The sequence below is a fragment of the Aethalodelphis obliquidens genome, unplaced genomic scaffold (genome assembly GCF_003676395.1).
Source record: "Aethalodelphis obliquidens isolate GAN/ISIS:26980383/991018 unplaced genomic scaffold, ASM367639v1 scaffold53, whole genome shotgun sequence".
NCBI lineage: Eukaryota > Metazoa > Chordata > Mammalia > Artiodactyla > Delphinidae > Aethalodelphis > Aethalodelphis obliquidens.
The window spans coordinates 8551629-8571159 of NW_020837997.1; the positions used below are offsets into that span (position 1 = coordinate 8551629).

Consider the following 19531-nt stretch of genomic DNA (forward strand, 5'->3'; position numbering starts at 1 on the left):
TGCCTCTGCTCTCAGTGTGCTGTGTCTGCCCCGACACCCTTCTCTTGGATGACTCCATCGCTGAGACATCACACCTCCTCCGAGAAGCCTCCCGTGACTGTTCACCTGCTTGTGGGTCGGGGTTGGATGCCTCCCTGGGCTCCCACAAGCCCCCAGTTTCTCCATCCCGGCAGCGGTCCCACCGCTTCTGGTTCTCGTGGGTGCCCCGTGGCCAAGGGCTTCTTGCTGAGGTTGACTCTGCTTCCTCTCCGCAGCCTCCGAGGGACACGTCATGGTTCTGGAGGGTCTGTGCTTGACAAGGAGAGGGGCCGGCACCCACACCATGGCCCGGGACCCCTTGGCTCGGCTCTTGCTGGCCTGGACAGCCCTGTCGTGCGTGGCGGGTGTCCAGGGCCGTTGGGATGGGGCTGTGGAGCCTGCAGGTCTCGGACGTGTGCGCAGGCGTGGCAGCCCAGGCTTCTTGCAGGGGTGTGTGGTACCCGGGATGCCGAGAAGCCCCTGGGGTGTGGGCTGGTGCTAGGTGCGGGGGGTGAGGCCCAGGGGATGTCCAGCTGGGCAGGGACTCACCAGCCATGCCTGCTCTCCTGAAGGCCGAATGTGTGTGGCTCCCGATTTCATGCCTACTGCTGCCCCGGCTGGAGGACGCTGCCTGGTGGGAACCAGTGTGTTGTGCGTGAGTGTCGGTCCCTTCTGGAGGTGGGGGGTGCAGGCAGGGGACACTGGGGCAGTTCTCTTACTTACGGCCAGCAAGTCCAGCCTTGTTTAAAAGTGGACTTGGCCTGGGACGTCTGGCTAAGCCACAGGAATGGCCCCTGCTTCTGTCTGCAGGCTCCCAGGCCACCGCCCGTGTTTCTTTGTCGTACAACTTCCCTGTGTCTGTCTGCTTGTTGGTCTGTCTGTCTGTCTCAGTCTCTGTCTCTTTCTGTCTTGGTCTCTCTCTGAGTCTCTGTCTCTCTGTGTCTGTCTTTTTCTCTGTGTGTGTGTGTCTCTCAATCTCTCTGTTTCCCCACTCCCACACGCACCCCATTCTAATGTGTCTAGAATCCGACTCTGCTTCCAGGAGATGCCCCCTCGCCTCCTCCCCAACAGGACAGCCAGTGCCCCAGCACCTCCAGCTTCTGTCCTTACTACTCAGCGTTTCTGGCCCAAAGAGCACCTCTGTCTCCCAATGGCTCCAGCAGAGCCTCGGCCCCCGGGGCACCCATGGGGTGGGGATGGCGGAGGATTCGGGTCCTGGCCTTGACCGTCACCTGTTACTCTCCAGCGGTCTGTAGGCACGCCTGCGGCGAGGGCTTCTGCTCCCGACCCAACCTGTGCGCCTGTGCTGATGGGAAGCTGGCCCCCAGCTGCGGGGTGAGCCGAGGTGAGCAGGAAGTGACCCCCCAGGACTTCCCTGGCGGTCCAGTGGGTAAGACTCTGCGCTCCCAACGCAGGGAGCCTGGGTTCGATCCCTGGTCGGGGAAGATCCCGCATGCCGCGTGGCGAGGTCAAAAAAAAAAAAGTAAAAAATGAAAAAAAAAAATTATAAGCTTAAAAAAAAAATAAAGAAAGCAAGTGACCCCCCAGGGGTGGGAAGAGAAGGTGAGAGGCTTCCCGAAGCTCCCGGGAGCCCAGGCTGGTTTTGCTGAAGGACCAGAGCCAGGCTGCGCGCACCTGGTCCCGGCACCTTGTGCATGCATCTCGGGGCCTTCCTGTGTGTCCCTCTTCCCCGCCCGCAGGGTCGGGGTGCAGTGTGAGCTGCATGAATGGGGGCAGCTGCCGAGGGGAGTCCTGCCTGTGCCAGAGGGGCTACACGGGCACCGTGTGTGGGCAACGTGAGTACCCATCACGCACACCTGGGCTTGGGACCCCAGAGGTCAGGTCTCCGCTGCCACCTGCCCACCGCCCACGGGTCACTCCTCTGGGACCGGGATTGGAGGGGACACACTCATTGTCACAATCTTATCTCTTGGTCTGGGCCGGATCATGGGGATTCCTGCGTGAAGGAGGGCCCGCCCGGGGCCCCAGCTCCCTCTGCTGCTGGGGGACCTCAGGCCACACACCCCCCCCCACTTCCTCCACAGCCGTCTGTGACCACGGCTGCCACAACGGGGGCCGCTGCATCGGGCCGAACCGCTGTGCCTGTGTGTACGGCTTCATGGGGCCTCAGTGTGAGAAAGGTACCAAGCTGAGCGCGGGGCAGGGGTTTGGGGGGAGGAGGGCTTCCTGGCAGCCCCTGAGACGTGGCCAGGCCCTGGGAGGGTCCAGCTGACCTCCTTCCTGCTGTCCCTGCTGCTGTGAAGGGCAGAGACACTGTGCTCCAGGGAAGGGAGTCACGGAGGGCTTCCTGTAGAAGGGATAAGTCGGAGTTCATGAGATGGACACGCCCCCTCATGTTTCATCCTCACTGTTGAAATGATCCCACGGGCTGAGGTGGGTGGAGGTCACCTGTTGAGAGGCTGTAACCAAGACAAACACAGTGGAAAGAACAATGTTTTGTGAGAAGTTGGATGTTGGGGGGTGGGGGGGGCAAGGGGAGGGATGGAAGCAGGGACAAATCCCAGGTCTGCTCTGAAAACGGGAGGGAAGATGGTGCAGCTGGGGGTAGGGAGGGGGAAGACCCTGAGGCTCAGTGTTGGCCGAGGAGCCCGTGGGTCACCCAGGAGGCAGCTGGACAGCCAGGCCTGGGGCTGCCCCATCCACGGGGCTGAAGCCCAGAGGATAGTTGAGGTTCTTGGGGAAGAAAAGGGAGGGCGATTTAAGGGTCCACCAGAGAAATGGAGACCATGGGCAGCTGAGAATGAGAAAGTGAACAAAAGCAGGTGGCGTTGGGGATGCCCAGGCTGGCGAGTTTTGCAGCTGTAGGAGCCATCAGAGTGCCCTGGGTGTCCAAGGAGCCCGGGAAGGCAAAAATGGGCAGGACTCTGGGACTCACCCCAGTGTGAAGGGTGCTGCTGGGGATGGAGGCCCATCTGTGGCTGAAGCCGGGTCGGAGAGGGTATAGCCATGAATCAGAAGCTGGAGGGGCTGGGGGTTACCTGGGTTTGAGATTGAGCATTTGGAAATGGGATTTGGCGAGAAAACAGAGCTGGAATTCGGGCCGACTTGGGGAGCAGTCGGGATGGCTGAGGGAAAATGAAGGTTAGTGGAGAGGGTGGGAGAGGAGAGGCCTGGAGCGGGGGTGGGGGCCCCAGAGAGAGGCAGGATTGGGTCCCTAGGCAGGAGTGAGTGGGGTTCCAGGGTCCTGGATGACTGAGGTGAGATTCTGGGGGCCGTGTTTTGCTTTAGGAAGTCAGGACTGTCGCGGGTCTCCCCTCCTTCATACAGGCCTGGGGGCTGGCTTTGGCGTCTCCTTCTGGAAGGGGCTTCCCTTGGTCCAGTGCCAGCCCCTTGATTGGAGCCATCTGGAGGATGGAGCCAGGAAGTCACATCTGGGCCCGTGCACGGCGGTGGGGGGGCCAATGAGACCACCTTCAGCTGGGTGGGGAGGGGGTGTCAGGGATGCAGAGTTGTGGGTTCAGAGCATTTGGGCGGATGCTGGGTCTGGGAGGTTTGGCAGAGCCAGATGTGTGCTCAAGGATGAGAGAGGCTCTCCAGCGGGGCATCCATGGGTCCCTGCCCGGGCTTGAAGGGAGGGTGGGCCTGGGGGAGTGGTGGGGGTCTTCAGACATGCCCTGGGTTTTGTAAGCTTGGAGGTCCTGGCCTCTCTTGGAGGTTGGTTGGAGAATGCTTTGGAGAGAAAGGGTTTTGAAGGGTGAATAGGAGTTCATCAGGTAAGGAAAGGGAATAGTATGAGTAAAGGCTTGTGGTCAGGAAAAAAACCTGGTGTGTTGGTATAGGGAGGCTGGGAAGGTGGCTACCGCTGTGGTCCAGGCGAGAGAGGTAGAGGCCTGAGTTGGGCTTGCTGGGATGGAAATGCAGAAGACTATGGGGTGGGGTCAGCCTGAGGCCAGCTGCCCACATCCATCTGCCCTGCAGACTACCGGACAGGGCCCTGCTTTGGTCGAGTGGGCCTGGAGGGGTGCCAGCACCAGCTGACAGGCCTCGTCTGCACCAAGGCGCTCTGCTGTGCCACTGTGGGCCGGGCCTGGGGCTTCCCATGTGAGCTCTGCTCTGCTCAGCCACACCCCTGCCGCCGGGGCTTCATCCCCAATATACACACGGGGGCCTGCCAAGGTGAGTGGGGGGCCCAGTGCGTGAGGACCGAGGTCCTGGGAGCCAGGGCTGAGTGGGAGCCCTCAGCAGCCTTGGTTTCTCCCTCTGACGTGCCTCTCATCCCCTTGCAGACGTGGATGAGTGCCAGGCTATCCCAGGCCTGTGCCAGGGGGGCAGCTGTGTTAACTCTGTGGGTTCCTTTGAGTGCCGCTGCCCAGCTGGACACCAGCTCAGTGAGAACAGCGCCAAGTGTGAAGGTGGGCGACGGGGAGAGGTTCAAGCTGGGACCTTCTCTCTGCTCTGGGCGGCTCAGGCTCCCCTGCAAGGAGGAGGAGGTGGAGGTGGGGTAAGGCTGCTGGGGGGCTGGACTCTAACCGGACTTGTATCTACATAGATGTGGACGAGTGTATCAGCGTGCCAGGCCTCTGCTCCGGGGGCGACTGCACCAACACAGTCGGGAGCTACGTGTGCACCTGTCCCCGTGGTTATGCCAGCAGCCTGGACGGTACCCGTTGCCTGGGTGAGCCAGGGCCCAGGGGGGCTGGAGGGGCAGAGGGCAGGTAGGAGACAGACCCTCTGCTCATCTATCTCTGCAACCCTCTGGCCCTCGGGCTCCTCTAGTCCTTCGATTTCTATGCCCTTCTGTCTTTTTCGGACCCCGGTTTCCATCCCCTCGTTAATTCTGGTTCACTACCCATTGGCCTTTGTGCTCTCTGGACCCCAGTCTGAGAGGACCTCTAGCCCCCATCTCTATGCCCTTTAGCTCTCTGGTCCCCTGTCTCGGGGTCTTGGCTGTGCCCCTCTGCCCCTCGGACTCTATGCCCTTCTGGCTCACTGGTTGCCTTTCTTCCCTTTCTGGCTCCCGCTGCTGTGCCCCTCTAGCCCCCGCCTCTATGCCCCTCTGTCCCTCTAGCCCCCACCTCTACGCCCCTCTAGCCCCCACCTCTATGCCCCCATCTTGACGCCCATCTGGTTATCTGGCCTCCGTCTCTACGCTCTTCTGCCCATTAGCCTCTCTGGCCCCCTCCCTGTATCCCTCTTTACGCTCCCAAAGACTTTTTAAAAGTACCCCGTCTTCCCCCACGCTGTGTTTGAGATAAACTGAGGCCCAGAGAGGGGAGATTTGCTTAATCCCAACCACTAAAGAGCAGAGCCTAGATTTGAACCAAGGTCAGGTGTCCTCTGAACATGGGCTTGGAATTCAGTCCTGAGTTCCAACTGCTACTTAAGCTGCTTGCATACTCTGTGACCTTGGGCGAGTGACTTAACGTCTCTGGGCCTCAGCTGCCTCATCTGTGAAACAGAGATAATGGCCGTTCTAAACCACATGGGGAGGATTAAATAACAATTTATGAAGAGATTTGCCCAGGGCTGGATGTAGGGGGCACTCAATACACATTCACAAAGATAGGGGAGCAGGGAAGTTGGGTCTGTGACTGCTTAGCAGGGCCTGATCACAGTAGGTGCTTAATAAGCAAAGGCAGCATCATTTTTGTCAAAATTCTTACATTTTGTCTCGTCTTCCCTACTTGGGAAGCAGCTGCTTGGTCAGGTCCCCTGGGGTTCAGGGATTTGGGTTTTCATCCCGCCTAGCTCTCCAGCAGCTGTGTGACCTTGAACAAGTCTGTTGACCTCTCCTCGCCTGGGCAGGCCCAGTCCTGTTCGTGGGCCAGGGATGGGGCTGAGTGCAGAGCCTCGACTCCCACACATGCACCTGGGGACCACCCCCCTACCCTCCCGCCAGGTGCACGGGGTATGGCTGGGGAGGTGGAAAAGCTTGCTGTTTTCTCCGCCTCGGGCAGCTCAGGGACAGCTGCAAGGGCCCTCCCGGCTGGTGGGAGGGGTTTTTCCGCTGTGGGCCACTGGCCAATATTTGTGGGTTTTCAAACCTAAAAATATGCTCTTTTAGAGTCAGAGCTTGAGAAATATGATCACCGTGTAACGCCATCAGGCTCGAGGGCACAGTGGAAGCGTCTGTGGTTTTCATACCTGGGGAGTCTGCCTCAGTCTCTCCAAGAGTTGCGGCCATCAGTCCACCAGTCTGCTTCCCCAGCCCCTCCTCAAATTCACAGCCTCTTAGGTTTCCCCAGAATGCCCAGGGCTGGTAGGCGGGGGACACACAGATACAGATCCCAGCATCTCTGCTTGAGCACCCAGCATGACTTCTCACCGGGGCAAACCCCTGAACCAGGGGTCTCACTCAGTGTGGTTGAATACCCACAGTGACAGGGAGCTTCCTAACAATGCCAGCTTTACATGTTGGGACACTTTTGCTCAGCGTGAGCCTAAGTCTCCCTCCCTGGGGTAATTTGGAAATCTTGGTAATAAGATCCTCACTCGGTGAGGATTGGCCAGAGTGCCGGATACGGTGCACTCTGCAACACTCTACCGAGGTGAGGTGGGTGTTCTGAGCCATCTCCTACCCATGGATGGAGAAACTGAGGCACAGAGAGGCAAGGAGGTCTGTCCTGCAGATGGTGCTGGTAGAGCTGCGGTTTGAAGTCTGGTAACGGATCCTCCCGACCCCCCACCCCCTTGCAGACCACCGTGCCGGCACCTGCTTCTCGGCGCTGATCGTGGGCCGCTGTGCCGGAGACCTCGCGGGCCACTATACCCATAGGCAGTGCTGCTGTGATACGGGCAGATGCTGGGCAGTTGGCCCGGCCCCTGAGCTGTGTCCGCCGCGGGGCTCTGGTGAGTGGCCTGGGGCCACCTCCCACCTTCCTCTGCCCCCAGAGCTTGGCCTGCGGTTTGGGATCCCGGGTCACAACCGAAGGCTTGGCCTCCAACCCCGCCTCCTTGCAGATGAGTTCCAGCGACTGTGTGCCCTGGGGCTCCCGCTGCTGCCCTCCTACCCAGGCCCCTTCCCCGGCCTCCCTGGCTTCGGATCCAGTGGGCGTGGGGTTCCCAGCCTGGGCCTTGGTGACACCAACATTGGTGAGGACTTGGGATCCAAGACTCCTCCCTTGGGGGAAGGGGGTCCAGGCCTCAGAGACAGAGAGTCAGGGCTTTGGAGTGTGGGCCCTGGCCTGGGCAGTAGGGATGAAAGTACTGACAGTGGTCTGGGGCTGGGGGTAGATTGGGGATCCAGGCCTCCAGGTCAGGGTTTGGGTTTTGGGTGAGGGTCTAGGGCTGGCGTGGGGGGCTGGGGGTCTCAGCCAGGGTGGAGGTGGGGCAGGACTCGGCTGAAGTGGGAGAACCTGGCCATAGGGGTAGGGTTCCAGCTTCTTGAGTGGGTGTCTGAACCCGGAGGTGAGGTCCAGACCCAGGGGGCCAGCACATGCTCGGGTGCCCCACGTCGGCCCTACTCACAGGCACAGCCACGCTGAACCAGACCATTGACATCTGCCGACACTTCACCAACCTGTGTCTCAATGGCCGCTGCCTGCCCACCTCTTCCAGCTACCGCTGCGAGTGTAACGTGGGCTACACCCAGGACGTTCGGGGCGAGTGCATCGGTGAGCAGCGGCTGGGGCAGGGGTGGGCTGGGGGCGGGGGAGCGCCCTGGCGGGCTGGGGCTCAGGGTCCTCTGCCTGCAGACGTGGATGAGTGTGCCAGCAGCCCCTGCCACCACGGAGACTGCGTCAACACCCCCGGCTCCTACCACTGCCGGTGCTGGGAGGGCTTTCAGGCGACGCTCACCAAGCAGGAGTGCGTGGGTATGGCCGTCCATCGGACAGTGGGGGTGACCGGGAGCCTGACTGATGGAACCTGCATCTGAATTAGAGCCTGGGGGCCAGGAGGACGCCTGCTGACTGCCCACCTGCCTCCCCACCAGACATGGACGAGTGCATCACCAGCAGTGGCCTCTGCCACCACGGCCGCTGCGTCAACACAGCAGGCAGCTTCCAGTGTGTCTGCAATGCAGGCTTCGAGCTCGGCCCCGATGGCAAGAACTGTGTGGGTGAGTTGAGGGTGAGCGGGTGGGGAAGTGGCTTCTGGGCCCCAGTAGCTGTCTTCTGCGTCTTGCCACTCGTGCTGCATCACCCACCTCCCTCCTCATGGTGGGTCCTCTGCTCCCCTTTCTGAGCCGAACCAGCCCATCTGAGATCTTCCTTGTGGTCTATCCAGCCCCTACTCACTCCTTCATTCTCTCCTTCCTGAATTCATACCCTGAATCCCAGGAAGGGGCCTTTGGGGTAAGACCATGCCATCAGCTGTCTGCATCTGCCTCTGCCCCTGACTCATGGCCCCTCACCTGTCCTCGAGAGAGTCTGGCCTCCGAGAGAGGTGGGTCAGGACCGTGGAGAGCGCCCCGATCTCAGGCTCCCTGTGGGGTATGGGGGTGCCACCCAAGCTCCCCACAGCTTGTAGGGGCCACCGGGGACTCCCTTTATTCTTTTCTGTCACCCTCTCTGAGGGGACCTGCCTTGTAGTCTTCCCTCATCAGGAAGGATTTTCTTCCTTTCATTCTTTTTTTTTTTTGCAGAGCATTTACTTTCTGTTGATTTTTAGATACGTTTAGAAAGTTGATTATTAAATTAGCTATTTTCTTAGCATTAACTTTAGGTATAGTAATTTATGTCTGTGCACAAATCATTATAATTTTTATTTGCATTGTTTTTTATTAGTTAGATATCACCTACTGAAAGTAATTTTGATTAATTCATTGTTTTATAATTTTACCATTGTCTTTTTTTTTTTTTAATTTTTGGCTGCTTTGGGTCTTCGTTGCTGCACACGGGCTTCTCATTGTGGTGGCTTCTCTTGTTGCGGAGCACGGGCTCTAAGCGCACAGGCTTCAGTAGCTGTGGCGCGTGGGCTCAGTAGTTGTGGCTTGTGTGCTCTAGAGCCCAGGCTCAGTAGTTGTGGTGCATGGGCTTAGTTGCTCTGAGGCATGTGGGAACTTCCCGGACCAGGGCTCGAACCCGTGTCGCCTGCATTGGTAGGTGGATTCTTAACCACTGCGCCACCAGGGAAGCCCTCCCGTCAAGTCTTTAATATTTCCTTCAGATCTCTGCATAGTCTGTAACCAGTAAGAGTTGAAATCCTTAATCAGTGTTTTTCTTGGTACATATAAATTTTATTTTTTTAATTTATTTTTTGTAGTTGAAGTATAGTTGATTTACAATGTTGTGTTAGTTTCAGGTGTACAGCAAAATGATTCAGTTATACATGTATCTATTCGTTTTCGGATTCTTTTCCTTTATGGGTTATTATAAAGTATTGAGTATAGTTCCCTGTGCATTCTTTCTTTTTTTTTTTAAATTAATTAGTTTACTTTTTGGCTGTGTTGGGTCTTCGTTTCTGTGTGAGGGCTTTCTCTAGTTGTGGCAAGCGGGGGCCACTCTTCATCGCGGTGCGCGGGCCTCTCACTATCGCGGCCTCTCTTGTTGCATAGCACAGGCTCCAGACGCACAGGCTCAGTAGTTGTGGCTCACGGGCCTGGTTGCTCTGCGGCATGTGGGATCTTCCCAGACCAGGGTTCGAACCCGTGTCCCCTGCATTAGCAGGCAGATTCTCAACCACTGCGCCACCAAGGGAAGCCCTCTTTCATTTTTTAAAAAACCTTCTTAGCATCTTTATTGATATATCATTCCATACCATACGAGTGGCCATTTAAAGTGTCCACTTCAATGGCTTTTAGTACGAGCACCACCACAATCTAAGTTTAGAACCTCTTTATCACCTCCTCTCCATTAGCCGTCATTCCAGAATCCTCTCTCTTCCCCCCCAGCCCTCGGCACTAGGCTGATTGAATTTCCGTCTCCATGGATTTGCCTGTTCGGGGCGTTTGGTATAAATGGAATCACGTACTCCGTGGCCTTTTGTGACTGGCTTCTTTCACCGAGCATCATGTTTTCAAGGTCCACCCGTGTTGTAGCAGTTGTCAGAACGTCATTCCTTTTTATTGTCAGATGACATTCCATTATAGGAGTAGGACCACATTTTGTTTATACATCATCAGTTAATGGCTATTTGGGTTGTTTCCACTCTTTGCTGTTGTGGATAAAGCTGCTGTGAATGTTCATGTACAAGTTTTGGTGTGGACCTTTTCTTCATTTCTTCTTTCCTTTCCTTCCCTCCCTCCCTCCCTTCTTTCCTTCCTTTCTTCTGGTACAGTCCTTTATTGTCCAAAACTGATACTTTGGTAAACAAATCATTTCTTCACCCACCGCCTTCCTTTAAATTAGACTGTTTTCTTCTCAGCTGACGGTTTTTGCCCTTTTCTTTTTAAATTCAAGTGAGATTCACGCAAGATAAATTTAACCATTTAAAAGTGAAAAATTCAGTGGCGTTTATTTAGTAGTTCCCAATGTTGTGCACCCACATTTATTCAATTTTTTTCTGCAGGAAAGTGAACGTAGCATTTTTAAGTGAACAGTTTGGTGGCACTCAGGATATTTCCAAGGTCGTGCAACAACCATCTCATTTATGCAATTCTTTTTTGCATTTTTAAAAATCGTGGCACAATATACATAGTGTACAATTTACCATTTAACCCTTTTTTTTTCTTTTCCATTATAGTTTATTACAAGATATTGAATATATAGTTCCCTGGGCTATACAGTAGGACCTCGTTGTTTATCTATTTTATGTACAGTAGTGTGTATCAGCTCCATTCCTACCCTTTTTTTAAAAATTTTTATTTATTTTTGGCTGTGTTGGGTCTTCGTTGCTATGAGCAGGCTTTCTCTACTTGCGGTGAGCAGGGGCTACTCTTCGCTGCCGTGTGCAGGCTTCTCATTGCGGTGGCTTCTCTTGTTGCAGAGCACGGGCTGTTGGTGCGCAGGCTCCAGTAGTTGTGGCATTCAGGCTCAGTAGTTGTGGCTCGCGAGCTTTAGAGCACAGGCTCCATAGTTGTGGTGCACGGGCTTAGTTGCTCCAATGTGGGATCTTCCCGGACCAGGGCTTGAACCCATGTCCCCTGCATTGGCAGGCAGATTCTTAACCACTGCGCCACCAGGGAAGCCCCCTACCCTTTTTAAAGGAACAGTTTGGTGGCATTTACTACATTCATAAAGTCATGCAAACAGTACCTCATTTTTTCCATTTTTTTTGCGTTTTTCATTGTGGTGAAATATACATAACATAGTTACCATTTTAACCATTTTTAAAGGAACAGTTGGTGGTATTTAGTGCAATGTTGTGTAACCTCCACACCTCACGTATTCGACTTTGAGCAACTATTTATAGAGCAGCTATGGTGTGCCAGGATGGAAGATGCAGACTCGAGCTAGTGGCCCCAGTCTTGCCCCAGGGGAGTTCACACTCCAGCAGTTCACTATATCCAAGCCGACATAGTCCCCGACAGTCACATTTTGTCCTGTCAGGCTCGAACTGCCCTGGGAAGGGCCCCTGGAAAAGCGAGGGGGCGGGGCTGGTCTACCAGGCAGGGCTGGCCCAAAGAGGGGTGACTGCTGGGACCCTGCTGGGAACCAGCCTCTCCCGGTGTCCCCAGACCACAACGAGTGTGCCACCACCACCATGTGTGCCAACGGAGTGTGCCTGAACGAGGACGGCAGCTTCTCGTGCCTCTGCAAACCCGGCTTCCTGCTGGCGCCCGGTGGCCGCCACTGCGTGGGTGAGGCTGGAGGCTGGACCACAGGGGAGTGATGGGGATTGGGGAGGAAGAGGTGAGGGGAGGCGGCAAGGGCAGGTGGCGGGGGACTGGGACCTGTCGCAGTCGCCCACGGCCCCCCGCAGACATCGACGAATGCCAGACACCGGGCATCTGTATGAACGGCCACTGTACCAACACCGAGGGCTCCTTCCGCTGCCACTGCCTGGGGGGGCTCGCGGTGGGCGCTGATGGCCGCGTGTGCGTGGACACCCACGTGCGTAGCACGTGCTACGGGACCCTCAACGAGGGCTCTTGTGCCCGCCCCTTCCCCGGTGCCGTCACCAAATCCGAGTGCTGCTGTGCGAGCCCCGACCACGGGTTTGGGGAGCCCTGCCAGCTGTGTCCTGCCAAGAACTCCGGTGAGGGTCGGCTGCCCCACGTCCACCCGCTTTCCTTTAGTTCTTGCTTCTAGTTGATCACCCAGGGGGCAGGAGGGGACAGTGAGGGGGGGGCTTGGCTCCTATGGGGTGGGGGGGGTGGGGATTTCTCTCCCCAAGAAGGCACGGAAGGAAGTTGCTCTTCCCATTGGGGGGGGGCATCTTAGTCCCAGACCCTCGCTCGTCTCCAAGGGGCCACGTCTTGGGCGTGGTTTGGGTTCGGCAATGGCCACTGACCCCTCTCGCTCTGCTTCCGCCACTGCAGCCGAGTTCCAGGCCCTGTGCAGCAGCGGTCTTGGCATCACCACGGATGGCAGAGGTGAGCGGGGCAGTGCTGGGACAGAGGGGTGGGGTCGTGGTTGGGCACTGTCATGTCGCTGGGGCTGCCGTAACAAAGTACCACAGGCTGGGAGGCTTCAACAACAGACGTTTATTCTCCCACGGCTCTGGAGAGGCTAAAAGTCCGAGATCAAGGTGTAAGCAGGGATGGCTCTTTCCGGGGCTGTGAGGGAGAGTCTGTCCTGTGCCTCTCCCACAGCTTCTAGCACTTCACTCTTAAATCCTCAGCTGGCAGAAGCATCACCCCGATCTCTGCGTTCATCTTTTTTTTTTTCTTAAGTTTACAATGTTGTGTTAGTTTCAGGTGTACAGCAGAGTGATTCAGTTATACATACATATCTCTTCTTTTTCGGATTCTTTTCCCTTATAGGTTATTAAAAATATTGAGTTCCCTGTGCTATACCGTAGTCCTTGTTGGTTATCTGTTTTATATATAGTATTGAGTATGCTATTCCCAAACTCCTAATTCATCCTTATGCCCTCTGTCTTCATCTTTTTTTTTTTTTTTTAAGTTTACAATGTTGTGTTACTTTCAGGTGTACAGCAGAGTGATTCAGTTATACATACATATCTCTTCCTTTTCGGATTCTTTTCCCTTATAGGTTATTAAAAATATTGAGTTCCCTGTGCTATACCATAGTCCTTGTTGGGTATCTGTTTTATATATAGTATTGTGTATGCTATTCCCAAACTCCTAATTCATCCTTATGCCCTCTGTCTTCATCTTTTTTTTTTCACGCCGTGCAGCTTGCGGGATCTTAGTTCCCCGAGCAGGGATGGAACCCGTGCCCTCGGCAGTGAAAATGCAGAGTCCTAACCACTAGACCACCAGGGAATTACCCCTCTGCCTTCCCCTTGACATGGGGTTCTCCTTGTGTGTCTGTGCCCAAATTTCCCCCTTTTATAAGGATACAGTCATATTGGAATGGATTGCGGGTCCACCCTAATGAACTCGTTTTAACTGGATCACCTCTGTAAAGTCCTTGTCTCCAAATAAAGTCACATGCTGAGATCCTGGGGGTTAGGACTCCAACCTGTGACACCATCCCTTCCTGAAACAGCCTTTCTGCCTGAGCAAGAAATAAAGATTTCCCATCCACTGCTAGGCCATCAGGGCAGGACAGATGTCCACCCCTCCCCCACCCCCTGTCAGTTAAAGGGACAGATTCTGGAGCCAGATGCGTGGGTTCGAATCCTGGCCCTACTATTTATTGATTGAATAACCTCAGGCAAGTTACCTACCGTCTCTGTGCCTCCTTGTCTGTACAGTGGAGATAACGATAAGACCCATTTCAGGGATGGTGTGAGGATCAAATGAGCTAATACGCTTGGCACAAAATAGTAAACATCCTATAATGGTAGTGATTATGATTGCACTTTTTTTTGCAAAATTATGTCGCTGCCGTATAAACATCTGTTCCGTGAGTTCCAAACTGGGGACAGTTTTGTCCCCCCTCCCGAGGGGCCATTTGACAATGTCTGGACAGATATTGGGGAGGGTGCTACTGGCACCTCCTGGGTAAGGCTGGGAATACTGCTCAACATCCTACAATGCACAGGACGCCCCCCGTCACAGCAAAGGATGATCTGGCCCCAAATATCCACAGTGCTGAGAAACCCTGGTTTCAAGGGGAAGGAGGCAGGGTCTAGGCTGGAGCTCTGGCCCCGGGGAACATGGCTTCTGGAGCCTCCAGGGAGCCAGGGAAGCTGCTGACGGCCTCCTCCTGGTGCAGACATCAACGAGTGTGCCCTCGATCCTGATGTCTGTGCCAACGGTATGTGTGAGAACCTGCGGGGCAGCTACCGCTGCATCTGCAACCTGGGCTACGAGGCAGCCGCAGCCGGCAAGGAGTGCATGGGTGAGCGTGCCCGGCAAGTGGACGGGCAGGTGGGTGGGCCGCCCCCACTGCACACCCCTCACCCCGCTCTCCCCCCCTCACCCTGCAGATGTGGATGAGTGTGCACTCAACAGCCTCCTGTGTGACAACGGGTGGTGCCGGAACAGCCCTGGCAGCTACAGCTGCTCCTGCCCCCAGGGCTTCAGCTTCTGGCAAGACACAGAGACCTGCGAAGGTACAGGGCCGCGGGGCACACAGCCACGCACACATACACGCAGATACTTATGCACGCTGCGTGCTCTGGGTACACACATGCTCAAAGACGCATGTATACCTGCATTCACGCACACAGACACGCTCAAAGGCATACATGTATTCACACTCAGTCTCACGGTTACACACACTCATAGGTACACACACAATACCCACATTCACACACTTATTCTCACACTTTACACGCATGCTCACAGCCGCAGTTACACCCTCAAAGGCACACTCTTATGCAGACACTCAGACCCTCCGACATTCACACATGTGTGCATATGATCACTCAGTCACACACCGGTACTCACACAAAACACACTCACATACCCATATTCACACTCACAGACATTCCCACAGCCACACACCCTCACGTGCACACTCTCAAAGATATGTGTGTGCCCACGTTCTTTCACTCACCCTTTCACACACTTAGGCTCAGCCACACACACTTACGTGTGCAGTCACACACACCCTCACATACCTGCACAGTTGTGCACTCACATGCTCATACACACTCACGCTTATACACGAATACGTGCCCATCCTCCCTCTCCTACACGTGCAGTCACTGACATACACATGTTCAAGTGTGCATGCTCGCCATTGCCCACACACACGTTGTTGTGATGACCTTGCCCATCGCATAGATCCCTTGGCACTCACAGATGCCGGCGCGCGCGCACCCGCACACAGTCACGCACAAGCTTTTTGTCTGGCCCCACCCCTCCCCTGGTCCTTTGTCTTCTTTCCAGCTGACACCCCTCCCCCACCCTGGCCACACCCAGGCCTCCATCCCCTCTGGGTTTTCCTCCTGCCTCTCACCTGTCTTGTGCCATGACCGACCCTTTGAGGGCCACAGTTCCCCACCGTGCCTGTCCCTCTGCACTTTTACCTGTGTGCGCTCCCAGGACCCTGCACGTCAGCGTGCTTGTGCAGGTGCACAAGACGATTCGGTGCAAACTCACGTGCGTCTGAGCCTGAGCAGTCCGTTCCTTGTATTCTGACCGCTTGCGCCCCCTGCCTCTGGACTTTGGCAGCCGTGGGGAGGAGGGGCCCCTGGTCAGGTGGGGCTCCCCCTCCTGCAGCTCAGGACTCACTGTGGAGTGGGGCGGCGGGGGGGGCTGTCCCTGCAGACATCGACGAGTGCCTGTCCAATCCGTGTGTGAACGGCGTGTGCCGCAACCTGGCCGGCTCCTACGCCTGCGAGTGCGCCCCCGGCAGCCGCCTGGGACCCTCCGGCACCGTGTGCTTAGGTGAGAGGCCCCACGGAGCAGCGGGGACCCCGACGCCCCGGAGTAGGCTGGGTCTATGCGGGTCGGCGTGCAGGTGTGGGCCCGCCAGGTGAGACAGCAAGCCCCTCCCCGCAGACAGCACCAAAAGCACCTGCTGGCTAAAGGTCCAGGATGGCCGCTGCGAGGCGAACCTGCACGGAGCCACCCTGCGGTCCGAGTGCTGCGCCACGCTCGGGGCTGCCTGGGGGAGCCCCTGCGAACGCTGTGACATGGGTAATGCCCTGAGGGGGGGCTCCGGGGGCTCCCACGCCATCGGGACAACTGGGGGGGGGACAGATCCCCTGTGTTTGAGTGGAGAGAGTGACTCGTCTCCCCATCCACAGACCCCGCCTGTGCCCGTGGTTTCGCCCGCGTGAAGGGGCTCAGCTGTGAAGGTAACCCCCATCCCCACCCTCTTCGGTTCGCCCTCCAAGCCACGCGTGGACGAGTGTCATGGGGGCTGCCTGGGGCCCCTCCCTGAAGTCATTTGAGATCGAGACATTCTCCCTCCTTGGTACCTGGGTCTTCCCCGCGATCTGCCAGCCCGAGGCTGGCACTGCCCCTTCCCCCTCCCCAAGGACCACGTGGTGTCCTGAGGCCCCAGGGGAACAGCTTCTGGGAGCCTCCAGCCCTTGCCTCTCCTCCTTGTCTGCTGCTGCCCAGATGTGAACGAGTGTGAGGTCTTCCCGGGGGTCTGTCCCAATGGGCGCTGCCTCAACACCGCTGGCTCCTTCCACTGCGAGTGTCTTGAGGGCCTGACGCTGGATGCCACGGGCCGGCTGTGCGTGGGTGAGTGCGGGCTGGGTCCCCACGCAGGGCCCCCTGCCCTTCATTGCCTCCACTCCCGGCGGCTGGAGACCCCTCCTAGGAACAAGTGGGATCTCGGGGTTCCTCCAGGACCCTCTGCTCACTGCCCACCTCCTGCCCACGTGTCTCCAAAGACATTTGTTTTGGGGGATGCATCTTCTCAACTGCCCTTCTAAGGAAGCTCATTGCAGATGGCAAAGTCTCGTGGAATAATACTTGCAACCTTCGTTTATTCTTTCTCGTTAGCGAGTAAGGTTTACACGGGGGGATTTGAGCAGGAGGTGCCTCTAGCATGAGTGCTAAGTGATGCTGGTGAACCTTCCTCAGCGTCCAGGGCTCAAACCCTCACCCTGAATGGCTTACCCTCAGTCTCAAAGGCTCTGAGATATTTTCCCCCTCGATGAGGGCTTCTTGCTTTGTCCCTATCAACATCTCGAACAGGACATTTCTTGGCCAAAAGCATGTACCGGCCAGCAGGTAGTGCTCCGAGTTCTATCAGCTTTTCCTCCTGTAGTCCCATCAATCCATTGGTAGCCTCCTCGGGGTCACCTTGGAGCCTGGCCAACATCAGGCAGATGGGCCCTGATGACCCTTCTCAACTTCGATTTCCTTCTAAACTGAGCTTCAGGTGTGCAGCGGGTCTTCTTGCTGATTCCAAAAGGTGAGCAAGGAAAGAAAGTAACTGAGTAAAGAGAAAAAAGCCATTGCTGAATTCACGGCCAGGTGAAATGGCTCAGTCTGGTCAGCCCTGGACCAAGCCACCGGGTACACGGGAACTTAAGACTGATCCCTGTGTGTCACGGCGCTTCTGCTTATCTTTATCTTTTCCTAAAGATTCTGTAACAGGGTCTTGTCCTCAAATGGACCCCCTTAAACGTATGTTCCTTTTGTAAAGAGTGAGAAGTTGTCTTAGACCAGGGATCAGCCAGCTGTTTCTGCAAATGTTTTCAGCTTTTGGGACCTCACAGTCTGTTGCAGCTACTCAGCTCTGCCGTGTAGTGTAAGAACACCCACAGACAGTACAGAAACAAATGGATGTGGCTGTGTGTCAATAAAACTTTATTTACAAAAACAGGAGGCTGGCACCCCAGGCCGCAGTTAACTAGCCCCATTCTTAGACCCTCATGTCTGGTGCCGAGGAAGGCTTATCCACTCCCAGATTATTCTAAGGGAGTTTTACAGGTTAAACACACACACTCTGGAGCCAGATGGTCTGGTTTGAACCCCGCTCTACCTCTTACTAACTGGCCTCAGGTCAGCTACCTAACCCTTCTCTGCCTCAGTTTTCTTGCCTGTAAAATGGGCATGATGATAATATTTTCCTCTTGGTGTTATTTTGAGGATTCAATGGATTGATGAGCTTAGAACAGTGCCCATCACATAGCAAGCACCCAGCAGTGCAAGTTATTATAGTGTAACTTTTGGATGATACCATTATTCAAATGTAACTATTGGATGATATCATTTTTAAAATGTAACTGTTGGGAATTCCCTGGTGGTCCAGTGGTTAGGACTCGGTGCTCTCACTGCTGGGGGCCCCAGGTTCGATTCCTGGTCAGGGAACTAAGATCCCACCAGCCACGCAACGCTGCCAAAAAAAAAAAAAAAAAGAAGTATTGGATGATATCGAATCTCAGCATAAGGAAGTCACTCTTCCCGTTGGGGAGGAAGTTTCAGAAGAAGCTGCTGAAGGAGGCTCTAATGCCTGTCCTGGCAGGCACAGTGTAGCAGGGGCAGGACTGGTGACTGCCCCTCCTTGCAGATGTGCGCCTGGAGCTTTGTTTCTTGCATTGGGATGAGGATGAATGTGGGGCCGCCCTGCCCGGCAAGTACCGGATGGACGTCTGCTGCTGCTCCTTGGGAGCCGCGTGGGGGGCCGCGTGCGAGGCGTGCCCTGAGCCTGAGTCCCCAGCGTTTGCCAGCCTGTGTCCCCGGGGGCTGGGCTTTGCCAGCCGGGACTTCCTCTCAGGCCAGCCCTTCTATAAAGGTGTGTTTGGGCTCAGGGAACCTGGTGGATGGGGAGAGGGCACAGCGTGGGTAGAGGCCTGGAGGTGGGACGTGTGTTTGGGAGAGAGCAAACATCTGTGGCCAGAGGGGTGAACGCTCAGGAGGTGGGGACCCAGAGACATCGGGGCGGCGTGACATTTTGTGCTCCCATGCTGCAGATGTGAACGAGTGCAAAGCCTTCCCCGGGCTGTGTGCACACGGCACCTGCCGCAACACCGTGGGCAGCTTTCGTTGCTCTTGTGCTGGGGGCTTTGCCCTGGATGCCCAGGAAAGGAACTGCACAGGTACGTGCCCGCATCTGCCTTCTGGGCAGTTGGGGGGCGCCTACAGGGATGGGGGCCATGAACTAGAGGCACCTGAAAGACAAGAACTGGCCTTTTCCTGCCTGTCTACCTGCCTGCTCTGTGACCGAGGACAGCTCAACACCCTCTCTGGGCCTTCGGGATCCCAGCTATAAAAGGAGGGGCTGGTAGAGGTGGCCTCCAGGCTGGAAGGAAATTCCCTACCCTCGTCTGGGGTGCAGTCACGGCACCTCTGTTAACCTGGGTTCAGCAGCTTGGGGCTCCTGTGCACCCCTGGGTGTTTGCAGATGTGGAGGCCCGGCCCGTGCCCACTCTCTCCACAGACATTGACGAGTGCCGCATCTCCCCTGACCTCTGCGGCCAGGGCACCTGCGTCAACACTCCGGGCAGCTTCGAGTGTGAGTGTTTCCACGGCTACGAGAGTGGCTTCATGATGATGAAGAACTGCATGGGTAGGCAGCCACCCCAGGCAGGGTGATGCTCGGCGGTCTCGGGGCCGAGCCGAGGGATGGGGGTGACATTGCTGTGATGGATGTAGGTGGAGGGGGCCAGAGTGGGGAGAAGCCATGATCCAGCTGGGACACAGCGAGTGTGGGCGTCATCCCTGTAGGCTGCTGGACATGGGGTG

General features: G+C 56.2%; 1 protein-coding gene across 1 annotated transcript in view; it reads left to right on the forward strand.

The window, feature by feature from the left end:
* The first annotated feature begins 322 nt into the window (after positions 1–322).
* FBN3 (fibrillin 3) overlaps positions 323–19531 on the forward strand; it is a 59493-nt gene continuing 40284 nt past the window's right edge. Inside the window, exons 1-24 of the mRNA XM_027086021.1 lie at positions 323–468; positions 591–673; positions 1265–1363; positions 1719–1814; positions 2064–2159; positions 3958–4155; positions 4266–4391; positions 6676–6828; positions 6940–7071; positions 7449–7592; positions 7674–7793; positions 7913–8038; positions 11537–11659; positions 11782–12057; positions 12341–12394; positions 14148–14273; positions 14362–14487; positions 15650–15769; positions 15884–16021; positions 16132–16182; positions 16451–16576; positions 18357–18581; positions 18760–18885; positions 19227–19355. Of these exons, the coding sequence (XP_026941822.1) occupies positions 323–468; positions 591–673; positions 1265–1363; positions 1719–1814; positions 2064–2159; positions 3958–4155; positions 4266–4391; positions 6676–6828; positions 6940–7071; positions 7449–7592; positions 7674–7793; positions 7913–8038; positions 11537–11659; positions 11782–12057; positions 12341–12394; positions 14148–14273; positions 14362–14487; positions 15650–15769; positions 15884–16021; positions 16132–16182; positions 16451–16576; positions 18357–18581; positions 18760–18885; positions 19227–19355 (3139 nt within the window). The remainder of the gene's footprint in view (positions 469–590; positions 674–1264; positions 1364–1718; positions 1815–2063; positions 2160–3957; positions 4156–4265; positions 4392–6675; positions 6829–6939; positions 7072–7448; positions 7593–7673; positions 7794–7912; positions 8039–11536; positions 11660–11781; positions 12058–12340; positions 12395–14147; positions 14274–14361; positions 14488–15649; positions 15770–15883; positions 16022–16131; positions 16183–16450; positions 16577–18356; positions 18582–18759; positions 18886–19226; positions 19356–19531) is intronic.